Raw genomic sequence first — 26616 nt, 5'->3', positions numbered from 1 at the left:
GACATGTGTCCTCACACTGAGACTCCCTTTCAACAGATTCCAGGAGATGCTGTTGCTCCTGACACCACTGCAGCCTCAGTCACCATCTGGCTGGCACAGATGCAATTTCCAAAGTTATCATCAATGATCTCAATCTGTCATCTGATTGGCTTCAGAGGACAGCAGAGCATGTCTGGCACCTGATAGAAGAAGAGCACAACCTCCACGTGGTCCACACCTCACCTGTTCAGAAAACGTGCAGGCGAAGTTGTCACTTGTCCAAGCATAGAAATCACATGAGACCTCTGACCCGGTCATGGACACTGTGAGGAAGCTGCAGACCTCGTCCTCTGCACAACCTGCAAGCACCACAGAACAGTCACGACCAGGCTCTCAAGTAGTGCTCAGGACGGCCGGCAGGGATCCTAGACTCACACATACACTCACACAGTATCCACACATGCCCAAACACACACAGACTCACACACACAGACTCACACTGTACACACACAGTCACACTGTACACAAACATGCACACTATACACACACAAGCACACAGAATTGTACTGTGTACAAATACACTGTATACAACATAACCAAGTGTACTTCCCCAAATACACACTAACATATACACAGACACAAACACACACACACAAATACATAAATACACACACATAAGCACACACACAACTACACACAACATACCTGAATACATATACCAAGACACAAACACACGCATACATAAACAAGCATAAATACACACAAACACCCATCCACAGGGGTCTATTGAAGAGACACCTTGCACACCCACTGTGTTAAGTGCTTTCTGTGTCACTGAATCATGACACCCATCCCAGAGGAAAGGAAACTGAAGTGCAGTCCAGTTCTGCACCACCAGACAAAAAGTCACCAAGCAGTAGAGCTGGGATTAAATCTGAGTCATGGGACTTGAGAGCCTGGGTAGTCACTAAGCTGCACCCACTTAAACTGAAAGTGTTTTACACTTCAGTTCCTTCTATTCTGTGAGGACCAAGCCCAGGTATCACAGCTGTGTTCAAGGCTGGGCTCCACCTCCCCCTGGGAGCTGATGGCCGTCCTGGGGATGTGATGACATCCACACTTCTCACAACAGGTCCCTCCCCGATTATATGAGGTGCCTCCACGTTTCACAAGGGTGGGCGGGGGCCAGAGCTGCTTTTGTTCACACGTATCCAGGCATGAAGCATGCTATCCAGCACATAGAAGGCTCTAAAAGCTTGCTAAATGAATGAGTTTTTAAAAACATGGGCCATATTTAAGTATGTAAAATTCATGAGTAAGGATAGCAACTGAAGATTGATCAGGATAGGATGTATGGATAAAAAATATAAGTTGGCTGAAATAAAAGAAATTTACGAAAGTGTTATCAGTACAGAGTACTCTCACATGTATCAGCCATGTGGATTCTTGCATTAGGAAGAGGTAAAGTTAAGAGACGAGGAACCAAGACTGACTTAGCAAGGTCTTGTGGGTGGGAAGTGGCAGAGAAATCCTTTATGGGCCTTTGCAGCAGGCCCTGAGTCTCCCCACCACCCCTTGCCAGCTGCAGGGCAAGGGCTCCCCTCAAATCCTGTGACCAAAGTGTGCTCCTTTTCTCCAGCAGGACAGCTCACGAGTCATGGCTCCACAATCCAGTTTGTGTGTAAGCGTGGTCCTCTGGGGCTTCTACCTCCCCCCCATACCCATTGTGCCAATGCCTTGTGAACAAGACACTAAGGAGCAGAAAGTGGTTTTTGGTGGTTTTTTTGGCCCATAAACTACCTGGACCATTCAGAACCCCAAGAAAATAATTCCCACTGGTACACCTACTTCTGGCCCTATGGCCAGCCCTCAACTAAAAGAACTTGGTCCTCACTGCAAGCAGAGCCTGACTCCAGGCTCCGGGACAAGGTCAGTACAACAAGAAGCGTTCCAAATCAGTATCAGACCAGTCAGCAGTCAGCACTCTCTACTCTGGTTGGTCCAGTGCTAATCTAGACCCTGGGCTGTTGCCCTGGCCCAAGCATAGCGTCCCCCATATGGGCACATGCCCACTAGACCACACCTCCCTCTCATTCTCATAATGTAGTTTGATTCTCTAGAGGCCTTGGCTTTCTTACCAGTTTCTTTCTCCTACCAACAACAGGATCCACCTCTCTTCTTGCTAAAATGACTTCATTCTCCTTTCTTCTACATTGTCCCATAACCTTCCATAAAATCTCTTCGGTGCTTCTTATGGGATCAATTGTGCCCCCCTAGCCCTAGCAGAACAGTCCACACTCAGAAGCTTCCCTGGCTCACTTCTCTGTCACATTTGGTCACAGAAGGAGGTATAATACAATGCTTGAGACTGCAGACATTACTATCCATTGGCCTGGGCTTCAGTTGTAGGTTGTTGCTTTGAGCTCTGTGTCATGGAACAAACCACTTACATTCTCAATGAATTCTCTTTCCCATCTGTAACTTGGGATAACAAGGTCTACTATATGGATAGACACAATGGGTATGGACAATTAATCTTTATAAAGATACATGCTCAATAAATAACTGTTATCACTACCTCTCCAAAGACAGATGCATACTCCAACCTGGACAAATAGCTCCACAATGAACCAAGTTTGCTCACTTCTATTCCCTGACATTTAGTAGAAATCTTGGCATTTAGTAGATACATGGTAAACTCTGCAATGAAGTTGTGAATTGAGCATTCATTTTAAAAATCAATTGGTTAACAATGTTTTTGACAAGTTGCATTTTTCATCATAGGTTGAGTGGTTTGACTTGGTGTGTCTTGCCAACATCAGCAAATCATCTTCTGCACATTCTCCTTATGTGCAGCACTCCACAGCCCTTACCTGCCAAGCACTGTACCAGTGGGGATTCAGAACCAGGGATTCTGGACTTGACCAACCCAGGAGTGTCAGCATTGAAGATGACCTTTGATTCTGGAGCCTTCTCAAATTTCTGCATCACTGAAAATATAAAATGGATTTATGAAATCTGTCTCTGAAGGATATAGAGATTCTGCCCAAGAGTGCTAAGGCAAGCTAAGAGTCAAGTCATAGGAAATCAAGAAGCCATGTCTCCACTCACACTGCTTGTCACACAAATGACCCTAGCAGGGCAAGTCCTTAAGGAGCTCACATCTGACACTGAGCACTATAACTTACCACAACTCCTTTTCTCTACCTCATTATCAGGAGGTAAGAGGAAAAATTAGTACTATATTAGGCCTTTCCACTCATTTCTTCCCATTGCTTCTGATTTTTTTTACCTAAACTTATAGCTCCCTGTCCTTGACTTTGTGTGCTAATTATAACACATAATTATTTTATTGAAAATGTTCTTTCCCTAAAACAACTTGAATACTTTCTGAAATGAGGTAAGCTATTTTTTAAAAGAAAAATCAGGCATGTGCATATGAGTTTGTGTAAATTGGAGCCATGTCATGTGGCTCAAGAATTTGTAAGACAGTGTTTGTGTAAGCTGTAAGCAAGCATCTGCTTCTCTAGTTACCATAGGCACACTTGAGGTCCATTTTGTGGGAATAGTATAGCCACATACTCATGGAACCAGACAAGCAAAGAGGAAGAAAGATAGTTTTTCAAGCCTATGTGACTTGGAACTCATTCCTTGCCAAGCAAAAACTCATGGCGTTTTTTTTTTCAAGGAGCGAGATCCATCTTCCAAGCCACAAACACCCAAGTATGTCAATATTTTGCAGGAAACTATCAAAAAGCAAGATTTATTTGCAAGCCCCAAAGCATATAAGTATTGGTTCTTTGTTGGTATCATTATAAACATGTACATAAGTGCTCCTTATCATCTGTATCCATTGCTTTATCGAGCCTCACGTCTACATTGGTTTCATCAAGTCAATAGGTTAATTTGCATTTAATGAGAAAGGAGATAAATCTAGGTAGAAGATACATCTAATGCATCCCAAGCAATCCCTCTCAGTTTTCATAAAAAGAACATAAAAATAAGAAATCTCTATTCCTTTTGGGATGGAGTTGGCAGAAGGAAGCATTAATATAGAAATAGCATGCCTTAAGTCTTCAACAATTTGATGTAGCCAAGTATTTTAAGTTTGCAAAGTGGTACATCCAGGGCTGGTGGAGTGGCTCAAGCAATAACAGCACCTGCCTAGCAAGCATGAGGTCCTGAATTCCCCTGAATTCAAACCCCAGTGCCATGAAGAAGGAAGGAAGGAAGGAAGGAAGGAAAGGAGGGAGGGAGGGAGGGAGGGAGGGAGGGAGGGAGGGAGGGAGGGAGGAAGGAATGGGAGGAGGAGGAAGAAGAGGAAGAAGGGAGAAAACAAAGCCTAAGTCAAAGTTGGTATAGACACATGCTCGAACATTCTGAGAGACAAAAAAAAAAAATTTGCAAGGTCCTTCCATTTGTAATTACACCCTGGTGAAAATGCAATCAACTCAGCTCTTCATTGAGAGAATCTCCTGCTACTCGGAAAAGGGAGGCTGATGACCGAGATCATCACACTGCAGCACTCTGGGAAGAAGCTTCTTGCCAACATAGCAGAAACCATCCATCAACCAAGTGGCCAGTGGAACACTGAGTGAGTTTAGAAATTTATATGCTCTGTTCGTATCATTTCCCATGTACCAAATTTCTTCTTAGCAGACATTTACAGCTGTCTTGGGGCAAGGAAAATGTTCTGATCATATTTGAACTCGTATGAGCTAGCATAGAGACAGTGGCACTAGTTCTGTGTTTATTGAGTGGATGAATGGAAGGATGCATGAATGCAGACATGAACAAATGAATGTTTAACAACATCATTATGACACCGGGAAACCAGGAGAGAACATTATGGTGGTATGATTCCAACGGCAAGCACGTGCCTCTGCAAAGGTACATGATATGATAAGCAAAATCTTTAGCATGGGTTGCAAAGACCAAAGAATTCGAAAACTGGTTCTAAAATTAAAGGGAAGATGAACTTGAAATATCTCCTTTGGTCAAGGTCAGATGAGCTCTTTGAATAAACAAAGGCAATGTGGAGAAGCACATTTACTCAAGTATCATAGAGAGTTCAAGGGAACCCCACAATGCTGCCACAGAAGGGATTTAAGATTTGGAGGTAGCAGGGTAAAGAGGACGTCAGCCCAGGTCAGGTCCTCTTGTCACCACTCCTCATCAGCTCTGTGTATTCAAACACATTTCAACCTCAGAGAGTCCCAGTTTCCTGGTTGTGAGAATTAAATAAAATGACATGGAAGAACTGATGCATGGTTAACAACTCACCAAAAACCAAGTCCCTTTGTCCTCTACAAGGACCCCTGCCTAAGTATAAAATTGGCCACAGGAATTCTAGTGGAGGGAGAATCTACTTCCCTAAAGACCTTCAGGAAATAGTTTGGAAGAAGCCCAGTTAAGTGGAACAATTCATTCAGTCTGTCAACAAGTGCCTACCATTCTGGAATAGAACAAGAAATGAGATAGAGTTTAGTCCCAAAGGAACACACAGTCTAAAGTGGCAAGAGTCCAGAGAGGACGTATAATATTGCAATTTTACTATATCCCGAGAGTGGTGCAGACCACTGCAAAACTTTAAAGGACATGGCAAAAGCACAATCGCCTTTTAGCATAATTTTGCTGGAAGCATCCTAGGGGATCAATGGATTGAGCAGGAGGGTGAATTGGGAGGGTCTGGCAGCAATGTGATTAGGTAACAAGTGAGACCTGGACAGAGCGTGGCAATAGGGTAGGTGAAGGCAAGTCCTGCTCAGGGTGACACTGCGCTGGGAGTTATACAGCTGACCTCTGAGTCCAGTGCATTCTCTAAAAGACAAAAGGCTCAAATGTGACTAAAATTCCACTCCTGAAGTGGAAGCTCCTCTCCGAGGCAAGTTAGCAATGCTGAGAAGAGATGAACTGGTGTCCCAGTGGGGCCAGCTTATTAACATGGAAATCCTGCTGCACCACCAGGAAGCGAAACTTCAGCTCAAAGCTTTGGACAAGAAGCCAAAGATCTGAGGATGCCCTGCAGGCTATGCATGAGGCAACATCTCCAGAGGCATCCTCTAGCTGTCAGATCTGAGTTGTGACTCATGGATGCTCTTGTGCTACTGATTAAAGCATCGTTTTTGCTCTGAACTGCTGGGCAGAGCAATCCAAGAATGCCCTCCAAACTGCATGCACCAATCCTCAGACCAACACATAGCAGAGATGCAAGGGGGCTCAGAGCAGCTAGGCAATAATCCCTGAGTGGCCAGTAGGCACTCGAGTCATAGGACAAGTGGCCTCCCCTCTGTGGACGCCCTCTCCCTCATCTGGGAGGAAGCTTCCTCACTGATCTCTCACAGCATTTGCCAGCTCCAACTTCCACGATGTTAGCCCTGTCCAAGAGGAGGGAGACTAGAAAAAGAATAAGATTTTTGTTGGATTTGCTGCACAGAGACATGCTCATGCCAAACAAAAATTTCTTAGAAATCCTTGGGATTTGTTAGCTCTTTGCTAAATAAAGGGAATGATTGCTTTGAGTATTAGAAAATGATAATTTCTCACTTGGATTTTCTCTGATATATTCTCATTAACTCTACCAACTTCCCTAGAGGACAGAAGGCTGTGTGTGTGTGTGTGTGTGTGTGTGTGTGTGTGTGTGTGTGTGCATGTGTATACTGTGCATTTGTGTGCATCTGCATGCATGTGTGCACATGTGTGTTAAGGAGGGAGTAGATAAATCTAGATAGAAGGACAGATTGGTGCAATGGAAAGCACAGGTGATTGGGAGTCAGACACAAACCAGTTCACATTGTAGACATGTTATATTCTAACCGGGATAAGGAGAAGCACTTCAACACCCTTTGCCTGGATTTTCTCAACTAAAATATTGGTGTTAATAGTATCTACCCCTTAAGATGACCATAGGCTGGTATGTGGGAAGCCCATCTATGCCAGACCCTCTTCTTGCACAGTGATACTGAGTGTGGCAAGCAGAGATCACACTGATTTTTCCAATGGGAAAGGAAAGGGAAGCCACAGGACCTTGAGCAGAAGGAAGGGGCTAATGACCTAGAGGAAATGTCCTGACATTCATTACCTCTGCTGCGCATGGCATTGCTAATGTACTTACTCAGCCATCCTCACCAGGTAGGTACTGATGTCCCCATTTCACAGAAGAGGAATCCACCAAGGGTAAATGACCACCCAAGACTACATCATAACAATGAATACCTATGGAATTAAACCACTTCTGACCTTAGCCCATGCTCTACCTGTCTGCTCTACAGACTTCCATCGTACCTTGTTTTGTAGGACATTTGATGATTCATCTGGGACTTTGCCACCTGTGACCTCATTGAGAAATGGTGCCTAACAAAGAGTAGTGCTCAGTGGGTATTTGTTGATATTATGGGATGATGTTGACCCTCTCCATGTCTCAGAAAACAGATGAGGGACACTGAGGATCAGAGAGGTTTTGAGGGACTTGCTCTGGGTCACCCAGTGAGAAGGTATGAATAAGGACTGACCCCCAACCTTTCCACGGCATACAACTGTGCATGCATAAGCATGCATGTGGGTGCATGTGTGTGTTGCCCACATACATGCAGCGCTGCCAAGATTCACAGAGGCCAGCTGCCTGCAAGGATGGAAGCTTTAGTTGATTATTTTTTGTACAAATTCATCTTTTGTGCATACTAAAGTATGTAGGTCTCATGATGTCTGAAAATTAGTTTCAAATGATTCTAAGAAACAAAGTACAAAGTACTAATAATTATTGGGTTTAGGTAAAGAATATTTGTTCAAAGTACCATTATTCCAATGTATATGGAGGCTGACATTTTCAAAACAGAGTGTGGGAGACAAATGCATCCCTTGTATCCCCTGTTTCTGTGGCACCCCAGAAACCCCTGTCACCAACAACTGTGGCTAATCTACCCGTCAGAACATACTCAGACACTGAACATCCGAGAGTTCGGCCTCTGTCTGTGACCACAGCAGCCTCTGCCCCTTGCTGTCCACGCAGAAGGACTCCCCACTACCCCTGTCCCTCTGGCTGGCTCGGTACTGGCCATCTTGGTCACACTCCAGGCCCGCCTCATTCCTCTGACAGTCAGTGACACCTGGAACGAGAGATGGACATAGCAATCAGGGATGAACTCTGGAGTCCTCACCTTCCCTCCAACTCCCAGCACCAGGCATTGGTAAGATAGCCAAGTCACATGTTGACCCAGACAGTCTAGCTGAAAGCCCTTCAGTGTCCCCACCCTCTCCAAAAGATGACACCCAAGCTTCCTGTCAAGATCCATAAAGTGCCCCTCATCCCAACACCTGTACAGACACACTGAGCTCCACACATCATCTCCTGCCTTTGGGTCCTGAGCACACCAGACTTTCTGCTTCCATCTGCTCAAACACAGGTGAAGTAGTGGCCCCTCTGCTGGTGCACACTGCTCCCAGCCCTTGCTGGGTGGATCCCCCACCACTCACTCATGCCCATTAACATTATTGTTCCAATACGGCTTCTCTCCCCAAAGGTTGAAATTTATTCCAGTATGAGGTATTAAACTAAGGATGGAAATTTACTCTTAAGGGGGAGGGGGAAGGGGGAGAGAATTTGAAGGTAATTAGGATTAGATAAGGTCATTAAGGTGGAGCATCCATGATTCCATTTTGGTGGCTTTATAAGAAGAGGCAGAGACACCAGAAAAGACTGTCATGTACAATGCCCTGTATCTCCTCAGGACTCTGCCAGCAAGAAGACCCTTCAGATGTAGCTACAAGACCTTGCACATGCAAAACCATAAACTGAAAGAAACTTCTTTATTTATAAAGTTAGCCTGCCTCTAGTATTTCATTATAGCAACAAAAAAACATGCTGATACATCTCAATCTTCATGGCCTCAGGGAAGTCCTCTTGCTACAGTCTGAATGTGCATGTCCTCCTAGAACCCATGCATTGAAATCTAATCCTCCGTGTGATATACTAGGAGATGGGCATTAGGGAGGTGATTAGGTCATGATGGTGGAAAGCCCTCATGAATGAGATTAGTGACATTATAAAAGAGACCCAAGGAAGAATGCTTGTACCTTCTGCCATGTGAGAACAGAGAGCAGGTGCAGTCTGGGATACCTTAATCAAACATTAAACCTCCTAGCACCTTGATTCTCAACTTCCAGCATCCAGAACTATGATAAAGAAAGTTCTGTTCTTTAAAAGACACCTGGCTACACTTCTGGGTCCTCCCAACTAGGACTTGTCCAACTGTTACACATTCTCCCTGGGACCAACACCTCTCCTTTACAGCAGAAGCATGTTGTCATTTTTTTTTCCATAAGTAGTTGGTAACTACTTGCCTCTCATTCCACAGAAGCTCCATGAGGGTGGGCACTGGGTCTGCTTTTGCTCATGACTGAATCTTAATGCCTTTTTCATTGTCTGACACATTACACATGCTCCCTCCAAAATGTAGTGATAGGTCAATTCCCTGTACTCCAGTTACTTTCTCTTCCTGGAAGTCTTAGCCATCTGGGCCCCACAGTCCTAGCATGGCTGCTGTAATGGTATCCAACACCCACCTCCATTTCATTATTGATTACATTACAGCACATTTGCAACATAGTCCACATGCTTCCTTTTCCTATAAGACCATATGCCTTGAGGTAACTTGATTGTATTGAGAGATGCCTAGGAAATTAGTAAATCACACTCTGGGTGTGTCTGTGAGTGCGTTTCCAGAGAGATTAGGTCATGAGGATCTGACCTAATGAATGGCCTAATCCACTGAAGGACTCAAAGTTTGATTAGACTTCTGGGAGTTGGAGGAACAGCGGAAGGTGGACCTGATTGGAAAAAGGTCACTGGGGATCCTTGGGGACTGTGTCTTGCCCTTGCTCTTCCGTGTGTTCTGCTTCCTGCTCACTATGATGTGAGCTGCTTTGCCATGTATACGTACTCCTTGCCCATAACTGAGTGAAAGCTCTGAAACTGTGAGCAAAATAACTCCTTTTGAGTTACGTCAGGCATTCTGTCCCAGTGACTAGAAAGTTGACTTACACACCACTGATTAATAATTAATTAATAATAATTAATAATAATTTGGGAAGAGGAGGTTAAAAGTCTACTTTTTAAATAAAATAGTTTCCATGGTATACATGCTAAACATGAGTTCATGCAAACAAATAAATAAAGAGCTATTTGATATCAACAGGTCTCCAAACATGATCCCATGGCCTCACCAAATTAGGAGATACACAAGAAAAGTGTAAGAATATAGACTTCAGCTATGTAGAATAGTTGGGATTCTAAAAGCCATGCTAACACCCAAAAGAAACCAGGGAATACTGTAATTGCTGAACACTGTTTAAAACTCAGCAGATTCTCCTGCCACAGACTTCTCTGTAGTATGATTGCAACAAGGCAGAGAGATAGAGTTAAATAAGAACTTAGGGAGGAACAGAACCCTAGGGGTGATCCCATCCTTGACCATGGGTAACAGTCCACTAACCCCAATTCTATATTCAAAGAAGATTGCAGACCAGCCCTTTTCTACCACAGAGAAAGTTCAAAAAACAGGGTGGGGCTGACTGCTTATTGTCACATTAAACACTTTGACTCTGGTTTGTTATTGACTGAATGCTGTGTCATTTCTTCCCCAAATTTCTATGTTAGTGCTTTAATCTTCAATGTGATGGTATTTGGAGGTGGGGCTTTTGAGCTATAATTAGGTAGAGATGAGGTCTTGAGGGTGGAGCACCAGCAGGGACTACTCCATGAGGAATATGGGCAGGCTCTGTGCACCCACCATGCAAAGGCCATGTAAGAATACGACCAGACAGAGAGCCTTCATCACACCCCAGTCATGCCAGCACACTACCCCCAGACAATGAGAACAATGAAAAATGAATGCTTACTGTTTAAGCTGCACAGTCTGTGGTCACGTGTAAGATCAGCCTGAACTAAGGCATGTTTATGAGTGAGGAATCACCAGCCTTATCTAGTAGATGACAGAGTTGACACACACAGAAGGAAGGTGACTTTGTAGACAGTGCCAGTAAGAGGATGCAGCTGGGTCTGGATCAAGTCGGCTCTAGCTGGTGCAAGCCTCTGCCTCTGTACTCTGCTCCCCACCATTCCTATCACATTCCCTCCATAAATGAGGTGTAGTATATGACGTTGATGCCCTTTTAAGACAGTGCTCCTCTGGCATGGTTTTAGCATAAGTTATCTCCAACCATGGGGGCTGAGGTCAGTGTGTACAAGCAGATGGTGATGCCCAATGTCAAGGACACCAGTTGCTGGAGAGGTTTCTGCTCTTGGGTAATGGCTGATTCCCACCTCCAAAAATCCTCTGACTTCAACTTTCTGGAATTATTAGCACTGCCTTTCTGACCAGGGAAACTGCCCATATCAAAGAAAATGACTTGTTGATCTCTCTTTTTTCTTTTTGACTTGATCTCTTTTGATTGCTTGTTTTAAAAGCTCTGGAAGTTACTCATACTGTAAGCAAGAAGGGCTTGCCTCGTGTGACACAATTTTAGACTAACATGGAAAGATGTGCCCAAAGCAAGTCATGGGTCCTTGCTAGGAAAAACCCAACAATACACAGGTGACTGTTAAGCAAATAGGCCAAGTGAAATCACATGACATATGGGAAGGCTACGTACGTATAATCCTGGCAAACACAGGGCCACAAAAGGAACATAAGTGTCGTGGTGGTAGGAATAGTGATGGTAACGAGTATGCACGGAAAGTATCTTCCACTTCCTGATCTGATAAGATTCACTTACAAGAATCAGAAGTTTCAGAATCACATAAAACCTAGTTCAAAGGTCAGCTGTATTGGCAGCGTGACTTTAGTTAAGTTACTTCACTTCTCTGAGCTTTAACCTTATCTGTATGTAAAATGTGGGCTACATTACTTACCTGGAAGAGGTTAGGAGGGTTGGATGAGACAGAGCAGGTAAGTCACCCATCCCAGGGTCTGGTGGGGATAGGCATTTAAAGAAGGTGGATACTTTGATTATTGTGCTGTGTGCCCAGTGGCTCTCAATAGTGGGCAATTTGGTTCCTTGCCCTTGTCTGAGAGACACACACGGCAATGTCTAGAGTCATGTTTGGTTGTCGCAACTTGGGGGAGGTGGTGCTGCTGGCAGGGAATGGATGTGACCTAGTGACGCAACTAAACCTCCTCCCATACTCAGGACAGTCTCCCAATATAGAAACATCTATCCCCACACGGCCACAGCACCGAGGTTGGCAGCTCTCCGGTGGTCATTGCATTGCAGGCTTCTCATTCATGGAAGCCTCTATAGGACTTACAGTGAGTCTGGCTGAATGCTCCAATAGCCACTGTTGTTCTGCCTGCAGGACATGGGATGCAGGCCATGCTGCCTGCCTGTTCTTGGTAGAACCCAATAGGACAGGGAACGCACTGCTCATTCCGAGAATAGCTTCCTTCAGGACACTTAACTAGGAAGAAAGACAGAAAAATTATGTTAAAGAACAAGGTGCTCACCTTACAGCTATAGCTGCAGGACACATAGACCATGTAAAATCCTAAAATCAGCCCAAGAACTCATATGTTAAATGAATGTCCATTGAGAACCAAGTGGACCTTGGTCTCCAAAGCCAAGAGCAGAGCTGTGAAGAATGACAGACCCAGATTTCCAGGTGCCGAGTGCTTCCAGAGATAAGGGAGCCAGACAAGACCTTTAGATATGGGCAAGGGCACACTGGCAAGAGAAGGCCCCTCTGAAAAGTGACTGTTGAGACTTGAATGGTGAAGAGGACCCCCGGAAAGGATCTAGGAGAATGGAATCCCAGGCAGAGACAACAGCAAGTGCAAAATCTCTTTCCATTCCTTGGATTATTCAAGGAACAGCAAGAAAAAGGCCCAACTACCATTCCAGTTTAGTCTGCCAGGGGGAGAGAGAATGGCAGGAGATGAAGATGGGAGAAAACTTGTAAGATTAGAGCCATCCATGGGTTACCATGGGAACACTTCCCAAACCTAAGGGCATGGTGGGAGGGACACTGGGGATGCAGACAGAGTGAGTAAACTCTCTCATTGCCCACTGCACCCATGTAAGTAGCTTCAGAGTTTCCTGAGGTTCCATTTTTTCCTGTGAGCAATGGGATTACAAATGCTATCTTATTAGGGTGTAGGGATAATGAGCACACAGTACATTTCATAATACCAGAGTTGTGTGTGTGCAATAAGTGACAATTATTTTGCATTTGAGGAAGTCCTTCTTGGTAGCCATTCTTAACACCCACTCTTTCCAAACAGGGTGATCTTTCTGTATGGAACAGTTTCAACAACTCATGATCATTTTACTTAACTTATAGTCCCTCCATTGCTGTCAGTCAGTCACTAATAGTGCTGCTCATACCTTGGACAAGGGTGAGGTGAATGGGGTGCCCAGAGTACAATATTAAAGGAGGTTCTTGTCATCAGATCTGCTGAATTTCTGAAAGATTCAAAATACCCAAATCCAGCCCTGAGGGCAAAACTTGTACTTGGTGTCCTGGGTGCCAGTGCCTTACTTTAATCCTTCCTGGAAATATACTGCTAATCCACCAATAGTCAGTGCTTTCTGTGCCTCAGGTTCTAACACCTGCAATCCCTTTTCTAATATGACACAGGCTAGGAAACCAGGAACCCACCTGGAAAGATGCATCTCTCACTAGGTCTCAGTTAAGGCCCTGGGAGTTCTGCTCTGAAGCCAGTGCAGGAACTCGGTCACATTGATTCTGATGGCTCAGGGAAGGGGTTGGAGGATCTTTTTGTTTTTTCTCCTGCTTCAGTGTCGTGTTCCCAAAAGTTTGTCAAATAATTTCCAGGACTGAGGTTTTACTCAGTAAATGAGCTGAAATCTTGCCTGCATTTGGGAGTGCTTACCTGCATCTGGCATTCTGCTGTGTACTTTGTGTGAATTAACACCTCACGGCCAAGGGTTAGTATTTTCTTAAGCTAAGCTTCCTGGTATTCATGCGGGTCTTCCTCGTGTGCTTTTCTTGAAAGGGTATTGACTAGGCAAAATTATAAAATAGGCTAAGTGTAGTACCAGATGTTCTAATGTATTATGTCACAATCCTATGAGAAAGGTATCATCTCCATCCTAGACTGTAGAGGACTGAGGTTCAAGTTCAAGGTTAACTAGCCAGTGACGTGATTAATGGTGGGATTGCAACCCCACCCCTTCATCTCTGAACCAAAGCCTTTGTTCCATCTACCAGTCCAACTACCTCCCTCTGGTAAAGAAATCAGCCCAAAGGAGTGGGACGCTCTGGGATGGAGCCAATGTTGATGTAGCAACTACTGCCTCTGGTCTGCGTGTACACTTGGCATTTCTGAGTAAATCAGAAACTCGAGGCACATCTTGGAAACTGAGTAGTGTTTTCTGGCCTGCCTCAAACAATATCCTCTTTCAGAGAGTGGAGTTTCATTACTTCTATGAGTCAGGTTGTTGACGACTGGCTCTAGCACTTCAGAACTTAGAATTTTTTTTTTCAAATAAGTGCCCTTAAAACTCAGTGAGGAAGGAAAACAAAACCTTCCTGGCCAGCCTGAGCAGCCCTTCCTCCACAACCTGAGGTATTGGGGGAGTATAGAAAGAAGAGAGATGGAATACCTTTTCCTACAAGGCCAAGCCCCACGCCTCCTGTCTGCCCCAGATGTGTGCTAGTTCTTCCCACAGGTTCTGTCTGGCCCTTGACATCAAGAGCCTTGTCCACCCAAGGTCACTTTGTAGGCCAAAATAGACAGAAGCTCAATGATCAGCATCCTTCTCTCAGCAGGTGGCCCTCTCAAGATCCAGAAGTTCATGGTGTCAATGGGTAATCACCTTCAACGATGTGCCTCCCCCAGAGCCACTGGGAAAGCCCCTTAGCCCCTCTGTGTAATGTGACAGTTCTGCCTATTGGAGTTTGAGGGTTTTATAAGGTTTGGGGGCATGCTACACTTCCTGCCAATCCTTCTTATAGACCCCAGGAGTGACAGCCATGCTTCTGTGGAAAAATATCTATGAATAAATGTAGTCTTTCACCCCTTAGGAAGTTCTCTGAAACACACCCATACCTGACCCTTGCCTTCTCCCTTTCCAGCCATAGACAACATTCTTCAGCTATAGAAACAATAGACACTGTCCTCATGAAGCCAAACTGCTTCACCACTCCCTGCCTTTGCACTAATTTCCATTTCTACAATGTTCTTCATCACTTTGTCACCCCCAGAAGCACATACACACAGAGAGAGAGAGAGTCTGCCTCCCAACTGCTCTTAGCTAAGCAATGGCTAACCGCATTTACAGACATCCAGCATCTTCAACACCAGCCCAGCTGCCTCACTCCCCACTCTGATGGACTTTTCACATTATAGTTCAGCTGCCCATACACTTATCATTCTCCAACTAAATTCTGAGTTCCTTCAAATTGGAGCTGTCTTTTGCTTTTCTGAGTATATGACATGGTGTTGGGACATAACTGTATTTATAAAGCTTGGGAGATGGATGGAATGAAGAAAAGAAGGTGTGGAGGAAGGAGAGAAAATGTCATAACATACTACTCCAGAGAAAATCTATAAGAACCTAGTTTTATTATAAGAATTTACAGTGAATAAGTGAAAGTTTATGTCATCTAGAATGGAAAGCACAATCTCCCTGTGATCCTCTTTACTGAGCCAGTCTGCTATGAAGGATGCCTTGGAACCATATGTCAGGCTCCAAGGCATGAATGTGAACAAAGCAGACTCCATTAGAGCTGTGAACAAGGCCTCCACTCCACAAATGTGCCCAGGTCCCTGGATGGGTGATGTCATGTCTACATGACGTATGGGGGATGGATGCTTACACTAGCCTGAGTCACTGCCCTCCCAGGAGGCCATCAATATAAGCCCCGTTCAAATGACAAACAGAAGCCATGGGACAGTGCTCTGCTTTGTTATTTCACAACTGTGTTCCAGATGTGTTTTAGAAGAAAAAGAGCCAATAAGGATAGATATAAGAATGAGAAGGCACAATTTCACTGGGACCCCTTATTTAAATGGTAGAGGTGTGATGCAAAGGACAGAACAAAAGAATCTGGAAATAGACAGAACTAAGTTTAAATAGCAACACTGCTAATAGACAACAAAACCATTCATTGAGAGTTGGTTATGAGCCAAGAGATGTGCTTTGTATTGGCGGTTCCATGTTTTCATAGGTTTTATTGTCATAGTTTTTCAAATTATACCCATGAGGAAAATGACTTCTCTGGTTCCCACAATGAGGAAGCGTTGGAGCCAGGACTCCAGGCCAGGTGTGTTTGACTTCAGAGACCAGTTTCCTAACAGCGTACATAACTTCATAGCCCTTGTTTCCTCATTCATGATATGGGATTAGTAACACCGAACTTTCTGGACAGAGGAATGCTAGTGAGGCCCCACACATATCAGAGGCCCAGTAAGGGACGTTTAGCATTATAACTGATACTATAGAAGACCCAAGGTCTTTGCTACTGCTTTTTTGAACTCCATTCTGGACCTTTCTATTTGTTTAGAGGAAGGGCATTGGGCCAAATGGTATGACTGACAATCACAGCAGCTGAAAAACAGAATTTAGGCTTATCTTGATGAAAGACCATCAAACTACAGCCTGTGAGCCCAATGCAATTTGCCTTCTGTATGGGTAAGTGAAGGTTTATTGAAACCCAACCATATTTTTCTTCCTACAGTGACTGGGTTGAGTTATTGAAAGAGAGATTATGTGACCAAAAGAACTAAAATTATTTATCATCTGTCCCTTCATAGAAAAAAGTTGTGACTCTCCTGTTCTAGAGCAAGTACATTCTGGGAAAATTTATCAGTGGGTCCCTTCCCCAGACAATACCCTATAGCTCCCACAAGAGCTTCCTGAAGCCCCTGCCACACTGAGCCAGTTACCAGTTCCTAGAGTCATAGACACATACAGGGCTTTCTCTCAGGAGAAAAATACTTCTTACATAAGAATGAATACAGAATTTTTAAACCTGCTGCAATCACCGTAAGAAGGGGACTAAAGTAGAAAGGAGAAAAATAGAAGGGATGAACCAATTCATTTTATAATATGTATATACAACAATTAAACACCCTGTGTAGCTATCTTAAACAAACAAAAACATCTGTTTTTTCTCAAAAACAGAGAATAGGAAGGCAAAATATGTCCTGTCTTGGGGGTTGGTACCAGTAGGAGGGAAAAGGATATAAGGAAAGGGTGTGGGAAGGTGAATATCGTGGAAATATTATGTATTCATGTATGTGAGTGGAAAAATGAGACATGTTGAAACTGTTCCAGGAATGATGGAGGGGGTGAATCCAACTAAGATATATGTAAGAACTTCTGTAAATGTCACAATATACCCCTAGTACAATAATTTTTAAAAAAGGAAAAACCATCCCAGCTAATTCTCTCTCATCTCTTAGGCAATAGGAACTGATAGTCATTATTGATCAAGTTCCCAAAAAGGGAGTTTAGGGTCCGAGTTTTAGCCATCCCCTTTATTTCCTGTGAATTTTACATGCACACACACTTGCCCATACACACACATGCACACTCTGCTACTTCAAGTCTTTAGTAGGGAGCCATGAACTCCTCATATTAAAATCAGAGAACATAGTAGCAGATATTTCTGAGTAACTCTCAGCCTCCATGACCCTAATCCATCCACCCTGGCAAGTGGAACCATCCACTTCTGCTCCATGCTTATCTTCCTCCTGTATGAGCAGCTCTGATGATGTGGAAAGACAGATCATGGGCTCTGGGCCCAGAGACCTGAAGATCATCCCCACAGATACTCAGCCAACATTGAGTTTTTCCTGTGAATCATTCTTGTTGGGACAGGTGCATAGTCCCACTTAAGCTGAGCTTTAGTCCCTTCATCTGTCTAATGAGGAGATTCTTTGCCACCAAGGGCTCTTGTAAATATTAAATACTTGTAGAACCACACTGAAAACTGCAAAGCAACCTGTAAATGTTAGTAGGAAGTGGTTGGGCTTCTGTCCCCTGTGCTAGGATTCAGCTGCATCTCAAATCCAGTGTGGAGTCTAGAAGTTGGCATGGATTTCAGAAAAGGAAAAGCCATGCAGCTTTTGTATCGCAACCAATGTAATGAACAGAAAATAACTGAGAACATCTCTCTCTCTCTTTTCAGCTCAATAAAAATGCCTCTCCATCTCCCTCCATATGGGAGGAAACCCCTCATTCTGAAACCCTCAAAAGTTTTTGGTGCAGTCAGAACAATAGCACCACCCCATAAAGAAGGGTCCACATCCCAAGCACCAAGACCCTTGAGTATGTTAGGTTAAATGGCAAAGAGAATTGAGGTTGTAGATGGAATTAAGGTGGCAAATCAGCTGACTTTACAATCTGGGGGAATCCAGGATTACTCAGTTGTGTGTAATTAAGAGTTCTTAGAAGGAGAGGTGGCTCAGGAAGCAGGGTCAGTGGGCTGCAACCCCTCTTCTTTTGACAACAGAAGGAGAAGAACATCAGGCCAAGAAATGTGGCTGACCTCTAGAAACTGGAGAAGGCAGGAGGCACGGCCCCCAAGGCCTCCAGGAGAAGCACAGCCCTATAGATACCTGATGTTAGCTAGTGAGACCTATGCTGGGATAGAGCCCACAGAACTTCATAATAATAAACTGTGCTATTTTATGCCATTAAATCTGTGGGCATGTGTCATGGTAGCGATAGGGTGCTAACACAGCTTTCACTCAAGGAATTTGCAGCTGCAGTCCTGTGGAAATAACCTCCAGAGGAACTCCTGGGCAAGAGCAGAGCAGCCTATGTAACTCTTCCCCAGAATCCATTTCCCTGAGTCTCAGCTGGCAAATGCCATCTGGGGATTGTGCCAAGGGACATATTGCTATAACCAGATCAAGTAATTCCACCCAGGATGCAGGATGGACACTGGTTTCTTCACCCACAGCCCAACCCAGCCCCAGGGTCCGAGCTGGTCCAGAACTAACAGAAAGGATAACCTAGCACATGGGCTTCTTCTTTTTCGCTGTGCCTCCTACTGGATGAGGGCTAGTAGGTGATGCCCCTGCAGAGCAGATGATCAAAAGCACGAACAGTTTTCCACTCTGTGTGTCTCCAGAACTCAGTGCCCCTTCCTGAAGCCTCCCAATGCTCCACAGAGCAGGCCAGAGACAAAGGTGGACCTACCGCACCCCAAAGGGTCCTGACTGGCCCCGCTGGTGGCTGACACTCGAGAGAATCCTTCCAAGCACCCAAGCGATGTGCTAGGAAAGGTGCTAAAATCACCCCCTTGTAGGAAACGGAGGGAGGTGTCTGCAGGAAATGTCTTGGAATCCAAATGAAGCTGGAATGTGCCACTTTGGATTAGATCTTCAAAGCGCCCAAGGAGATCCTGGCCCACCAGGGTCCTCTCTGTAAGACAAGGGATGAGGCAGAGGTCACCTTACTGTTCTCTATGCAAGGCTCTGTCAAAGTGACAGAGCAGCCTAGACCATCTTGACTGAAAGAAGACATAGACATCATGTACTCTCTCATTTTACAGAGGGACAAACTGAGGCCCAGAGAAGGGGACTGGCCTGGCCAAAGTCACAGAGGAGTCAGAACAACAAGGAGGACTCCAACCCAGGTCTTGGGCTCCTGTCATGTCTGTAGCACCAGTGAGGCTCATCTTAGTATAGGATATCAATCTTCAGTCACTGATTTAAGGTTCACTGTCCAGATCCTTGATCTTCAGAAGCCACCAGATCTGAGCCTTAGTTTCAAATCTGCCAAATGGGTCTGGAATGCCTCTCTTGAACTGGTGAGGACCTGAAGAGGAATGTACGTGGAAGGCCATTTCAAGGGAAACAGAGGCAATGACTTCTGTCTCAGTACTCAGCTAAACATTGAGGCCTCCAGCTTCCCAACTCTGGTTTCCTAGGGAGAAGACAGGGAGAGCCAAGTGGATCCCAGCAGGCAGCAAACATTCATGCAGCCTTGAGCTACGGGAAAGCCAGCCATGGCCTGGAGCCACCGTTCTGTTTCCACACTGATGCCAGGGAGAATGTCTCATACTTCTACATGTCGGACATGCCCAAATTGTCCAAGTTTTCTCTGGAGGAAGGCAGATGGAAACACTAATTCATAATTCTGGGGAAGGGGGAGGAGACACATTCACACAGATTATTGCCATGACAACAGCAGGAGGAAGGAGAATGATGAAGTTGAAATTAGCCTCCTAGGATATATTCTGGCCATATTTTCCAGAAGCTTCTCCTCATAGAAGACGGGGCAAGTTCCAAGTTCCAGCTACCTTGGGTCACACTAGGTGTTTGGTCACTGGATGATCAAGGACAGAGAGGGGTTGCCCTCTGTCCTCTGGTTACAAACATGTGCATTATTTCCTATCCTCACAGAAAGCTTAAGCTAACCGCAGTAGCCATCATAAAATCTGTTCTACCCCCTTCTTCCCAGATCTTTGTCCTCTCTCAATTCATCTAGGTCATAGCTGCCTAGTTTTAAATAGTGACAGTGGTCTGAGGTATTTTATTAGGAAATGTTTGGGACATAAATTATAAGCCAGTAAAGACACCCTTGCCCTACCCTACCTCCCCCTTCACACTTCTGTCCCAACTCTCTGTGCACAGGAAATAGGGAGAAGAATTGGAAGCTCTCACAAAAGCACAGTTAAGCTCTGATGCACATGATATTGTTTGCTGATCAGAACTCTACTGATTTTTATATGTTTTTAAATACACAGTCCTTCCCTTGGGCCAGGTGACTGACTTTCTCCCTTCATCACCACAGGAAGGCACTGAGACTTCACTGGCTCCAGGAAGAGATGAGGACTCTGAGACTCAGAGAGGTTGCCTGGCTTCTTCAAGGTAGCAGTGCACAAAAACATACCAATGTCACGCAAATCAGGAAGAGAAGCCACTGGGATGTCCTCCATCTGTGACTTCCAGGTGACATTCACTCCTAAACGGTCCCCCATCAAGCACCCCACCTGCACCGAGTTGTTGTAGCAGACAGGGATGGAAACTGAACTTCCAAATGTCTTCACCTGCATGGAGAATGGCGTGTTTAGTCCAGTAATACAAGCAGGACACTAGCTGTGTCAAGCCTGTGCCAGGGACCAGAACAGGCTTATATTACTTCCTGTATTCATCCATCATCCTGCTTCAGGGCGTGAGGCAATAGGACCCACTTCTCCACCTGAGGAAATGAGGTCGAGGGACACTAGATAAGCAGCTGTGGTCACCCAGTGAATAGAGGTGAAAGTGGAGGAAGAACCAAGCTCTATGCATCAAAAGCCCAAGTGCTCCTGACTTGTGTCACCTGTTTCATTGGTGACACAAGTTCAGCAGACTCGGCAAATGTCCTCACCATCACATACCCAGCAGGACATGCCCCTGCATTCCTCCTACCTCTGAACCCCAGAGTCTCCACTGGTTCCTCCTTTTGGCTCTTTGGCCTGATGTCCCCTCCCAGCCTGAGTGAGGCCACATCACACCTGTGGCATATCTGTGAATGGATGGATGGCAGGATCCTCAGGCAAGGGCAGGGATGCAAACTGTTAGGAGTGTGTTAACCCAAAGACAGGGCCTGGCAAGGGTCCAGAGTCAAACACAAGCTATATCCTTCCTTCTTCATATCATGCGTTTTGAAAAAGTGTATTAGTCTATCCAGTCTGCTTTAACAAAATCTCACAGACTTGGTAGATTATACACAGAAGAAATACTTTCTAATTTCTGGATACTGGGAAGTACAAAATTAAGGTAACAATAAAATCAGTATTGGTGAGGACTTCCTTCATGGATGGTACCTTCTCACTGTATCCTAAGTGTCTGCACCTCATTCAATGCCCCCTGGCAAAGGTGAGTAAGTGGATGTTGTGTCATATAATGAGAACCTGCTGTGTGACAGGCATTTAATATTCTTAGAAGGCAATATGGCACAATATTTGTACATTTTTCATTAGTCAAGTCCTGGGTGAAGTACTTTAAACTCATGAGCTAGGTTAATATCCAAAACAAATCTATGAGGTTGGGACTATCTCCACCCCATGTAACAGATGGGGAATCACCTCAGAGAACCTGAGGAACTGTCTAAGATTCCACAGCCACTAAGTGGTAGAGCCAAGACTCAAACCCTGGCAAACCTGTTAGGCTTTCAGCCAAGGCTCCTAGTGCAAAGGCTTTCAAGCCACTTATTTTCTCCCTTTGGCCTCCAAGGAGCTCCTGTGAACGAGTGATGGACATGAAGGTCAACAAGATTGTCAGGGGCCCAGGTCATGCTGGGATGAGCTTGGAGTAAAAGCCAAAATCCAGAACTCTCTGCCAGGGAAATGTGTGTACTACCTTCTGCTTCTGGAGATAAGGCTTGCCCAGACTTAGAAGCTCTGTCTTATGGTCACACCCTGATTCCTTGTCCTGGAAGTCCCCATCACTGGACCCCTGATCCAGCTCCCTTCTGATACAGCCCTATCTTCAGTACTGTTCTCAGCTCACAGGTCCCCAGGATTCTAGAACATTCTGCTCCTCACCATGTGATTTTTCCTCCACCTAGTCCCTGAAAACCAAAACTCAATCATCCTCAATGCTTCCCTCTCCCCACATCACATTATCTACCACCCGATTCTGTGGGCCAATTCTTGCCACTATGTCACAAGTCCTTCTTCCATTTCTCATATTCTCCCACCACCCCAGCCACCCTCACCTTGCCCAGATAGTGGCAAGGTTTCCTGCTCCTACCCTTGTCCCCTAAGAGTCCATTCTCCACAAAGTAGCTGACCAAACCTGAAAACCCACATCATTTATGTCACTGTTAACCTCAACAGTATTCCACCACATGTAGAATAAGCCACCTGTCCTAGCTACAGGTAGCGAGGCCCTGAGTGGTATGCATGCCCTGAACCCACAAGGCCCACTCTCACTGCACCCACTACACATTCCCTTGATTTTATGGGTCAGACTGGGTATGTCTTCTATTTCTTCTACAGTAGATCCGACCATACATTCGCAGGCCTCAGCCTCACCTTACTCATTTCCTTCTAACGATGGCTCCTGGAGAGGCCTGCCTGGCCATTTTCTAAACCCTCTCCCTCCTCTCCATCTTCTCTCCCACATCAGCCCTGGTTTGTTTCTCCTTCAGCCCTTTGAGTCACTGATGTGAGTTAGTTCAGTGTCACAGTCCCCAAAGACTATATCCCCACTGCAGCCTGCAAAAGATGCTCTTTTGGCTCAAGCTATATCGGGTTCCTCTGAGACTTCCTCCTGGACCTCAGGATGTTCCTATGGAAGCGTGAGCAAGCATTGATATGGTTTCCAACAGTTCAAAGTCATATCATGGAATAACCAATCCCTCCCTCAAAGTGCCTGCCTAGAAAACTCCAAGCTCCCAGCAGAATGGACTACTTGTTCCGGTCAACACCTGCCTCTATGACAGGCAGAGCCTAAGTCCATTAAGTGCTGGTTGGCAAACCCAGATGGACTTCACAGGGAACAATGCCCTCTTCCCAATCTTCTTGAAATTCTTTACTTCCTGCTTGCTAGTGAATCCCTGCTCTGCTCCAACCTATTCCCTCACTAACCTTTTAAAATGCCAGTGACTTATAGCAAATCAAAGCTGAATTTGTTTCACACTGAACTCTTTTCCCCATCACTGAGTCTATTACTATAAAATCTGTCCTTACCACTTTAACTAATGCCTGACTTTGATTCTCTTTGATAATTCTCATACTTACAATCATGCCTGGCCTGCAACAGGCACTCAAACATTTGTTAAATTCAAGAATGAAGAATGAATGAATGAATGAATGAATGAATGAAAAATGAATTAGGTGCAGTGAACGAGTCAGACAGACATGGACCTACTAAGCTATGAGAAATCTTAGGCAATTTATTTCCCTTCTGTAGGCTTTAGTTAATCCATTTGTAAGTTGGGGGCTGGTGGCAGCTGGCCAGCAGGACAGTAGCATAACTAGAGGTAAGGAATGCAGAACCCTTGGCATGGCGCCAGGGACACAGTCAGTGCTCAGTAATTAATATCGTGGCTAAGTGCATGGCTTTGGATAAAAGGATAATATCTATTTCTGTTTCTGTTTTAAAACTAATACTCTGTAGTTTTTGAAAGTGTGTATTCTTCAAAATTCTTAACATGACATGCCAATAATGAACTGTTCTGATGACTTAGCTGACCTTAGTGGGAGAACTTCTTTAACTGAGCAACTTAAAAATTCTTGGAAAAATTCTCTGTGAACACTTGTGACTTCAAATGACTAAATTCCTTGATCCTACACAGCTGAAAAGCTCTGCTCTGCATTACTGATTATAGGATGCTTTTCCAGGAGTCATGAAATATTCTCCTTCCAGGGAGGATTCAGAAGATCTCCTCGAAGGTCTGTTGGAGAACACAGCTGGCCCCAATGTGAAGAGAGAGTGCACACAGCTGGCTGATGTGACTCTGGGCCAATTATTATAACTCTCTGGTCTTCCTTTACCTCATCTACAAAGTGGCAGTAATGACAGTTCCTATCAGGATCACATTGCATAACTCTTAGCACATAAGTGTTCAGGACACATGTGACATCCTTACATGGAGAGAATGCCCTCTATGAGATGAGTATGGGTTCTACCTCTGCTTCAACATGCTTAATCTTGGCCAAATTTCCTTCCAGGTCTGGGCTCAGTTCACCCATTGGTAGAATAAGTGACTGTGAACCTGACCCATGGGCTCATTTGAGCCCTGAGGCTCTCTGAAGTGGCCCTGACTTTAGCCCAGACCCTCACTGTGGGAAAGACAGGCACATACCTGGATCTGGCAGAAGCCTCGGGCTGTCAGCTCATCCAGTATGAATACCTGGAAAGCCTGTAGCAACCCTGCATAGTCAGCACTGCACATCTTTCCTGGTGGGAGCTGGAGCTGGAAGTGCACTTGGGTCTGGATGGTCTGCCATAGCTGGGGCCCTGCAGGCAAGCACTGGAGGTCAGCAGGCAGAGGCAACAGACCTGTGGGATCCTTTTCTTTGGATTTTCCTCTACAAAAAATAACTCTTCCTCATTAGTGTAAAACATACAAACACTGCCATTTTGCACTGTTGTCCTCACACTGTAAATAGCATGATGTCTTGTATCTGAATTATTTAGCACCTCACAAAATCAGTCCTGCCTCTGCCCCTAAACCAGGATGATTTACAGGGGTCCTCAACATTCTCCTTGGAAAATCTTTCATATTGCATTGCATGCAAGCAAGCACACTCCATATTACTCTGCAGAGTAAGGTTGCTCAGTTGACAACCTGCACAATCATACACAGGAGCCCTGAAGTCAACTTTAGAGGCTACCAGCCCAGGCTTCTACTCTCCCAAAGTTCACTGTCTTGACTCAATGGTGATCAGCCTGGTCTTAATCCCATCTTAGGCCACCCTGCCAAAGTCAAAGGATATGTCACTTATTTGTCCAAGTCATACTTTAAACTTTTTCTGGATGAAAATACTCTATAGCCCAGAGTGCTTTGCAACTAACACTGTCCTTTAGACTCTGGAAGCCACCCAGAGTCTTTTGGTTGTCAGTCCCAGGATCGGGGTCTCATTTCCAGATGCTCCAAGTGCCTTGTCTCAGATGTCCACCCATGCCTGGTCTGGCTGTGAGTAATCACAACAAGTCCTTTCCAAAGCAGACATGGTCAGAGCCTGGCAGTGCCACACAGTTGTGTGCATGACTCCTACATGTGTCATGTGGGTTCAGTGTGACAGCAGAAGAAGGGACTCTGCACAGAAGGAGGGCTAGTGTTTACATAGGGCACTGATGCCCACCTGGCACAGGGCCTGGAACCCCTGTCCTACCAGGAATTTACCTTGGAGGTTCAGGTAGGCTTGGAGGCTGATGGGACAGGCCACTCTCGGGCTGGACAAGCAGTTCTGAGCACATTAGCATATCATCCCCAATTCAGCTGCTGAATACCTACTGCCAAACATCTGTCCTGAACCCAAGACATCCAGGAGAGCTGCAATGATGGCAACTCTCCCAAGGGGCAGATGGCTGCAGAGAAGTCACAAATAAAGCCTAACTCAAGGGGCCTGAGGAGCACATGTGCCCCTTCCAGAAGAAAGGTTTCATGGGTAGCTCTGATATTCCTGGTGCCACCTGGCTTACCATGGAAAGGCTACATTGGGGAGGGGAAAGAAAGCAGTCACACAGCCACATTCCAGTCCTCAGTAGTAGCCCTGAGAGGGAGTGGGGCGTAAAGCAGATGTCCCAAAGGGCACTCACGCTGGCAGGCCCAGGGCAGTGGCGGCTGCGACACCCAGCGTCTGCTTTCCTGGCTGCACAACAGTGGCGCCTGTGGGAATGCACTCCTGTAGCCCCGACGGCAAAGAAGCTGGCACTGTTGGATAGCGGCCCCTCCTGGGCCTGAGGTTGTGTCACAGAGGACTGCTCCTCCAGTCACATCTGAGCCAGAGAAGGGCAGTGGGCACTGCGGGCCTAGGATCAGGAGAGAAGAGAGCAGTGGGTGTCTGCCGACTCTGTGGTCTCAACTCTTCCCTATTCCTCTGCTTCCCCAGTTCAGCATCCTGAGTCCTTTCCTGACTGTACCCAGCTCTCAGCCAGGGCCTGAGGCTTTCCCCTCCCTCTCTATCCTCCTCCTAGACAAGTCCACCATCTCTCACCTTTACTA

The 26616-nt window shown here is 45.3% G+C and overlaps 1 protein-coding gene across 1 annotated transcript in view; it reads right to left on the bottom strand.

Moving 5' to 3' along the window:
- Tg (thyroglobulin) overlaps positions 1-26616 on the bottom strand; it is a 222818-nt gene that overhangs the window by 167159 nt on the left and 29043 nt on the right. The window contains exons 17-24 of the mRNA XM_074069262.1: positions 26211-26423; positions 24751-24905; positions 20845-21001; positions 19147-19371; positions 12284-12433; positions 7914-8084; positions 2853-2969; positions 223-338 (exon numbers count right to left, since the gene is read on the bottom strand). Of these exons, the coding sequence (XP_073925363.1) occupies positions 223-338; positions 2853-2969; positions 7914-8084; positions 12284-12433; positions 19147-19371; positions 20845-21001; positions 24751-24905; positions 26211-26423 (1304 nt within the window). The remainder of the gene's footprint in view (positions 1-222; positions 339-2852; positions 2970-7913; positions 8085-12283; positions 12434-19146; positions 19372-20844; positions 21002-24750; positions 24906-26210; positions 26424-26616) is intronic.

Source organism: Castor canadensis, chromosome 3 (genome assembly GCF_047511655.1).
Source record: "Castor canadensis chromosome 3, mCasCan1.hap1v2, whole genome shotgun sequence".
Taxonomy (NCBI): domain Eukaryota; kingdom Metazoa; phylum Chordata; class Mammalia; order Rodentia; family Castoridae; genus Castor; species Castor canadensis.
Note: the sequence above shows the minus strand (reverse complement) of the source record. Positions and strands in the feature narration are given on the sequence as shown.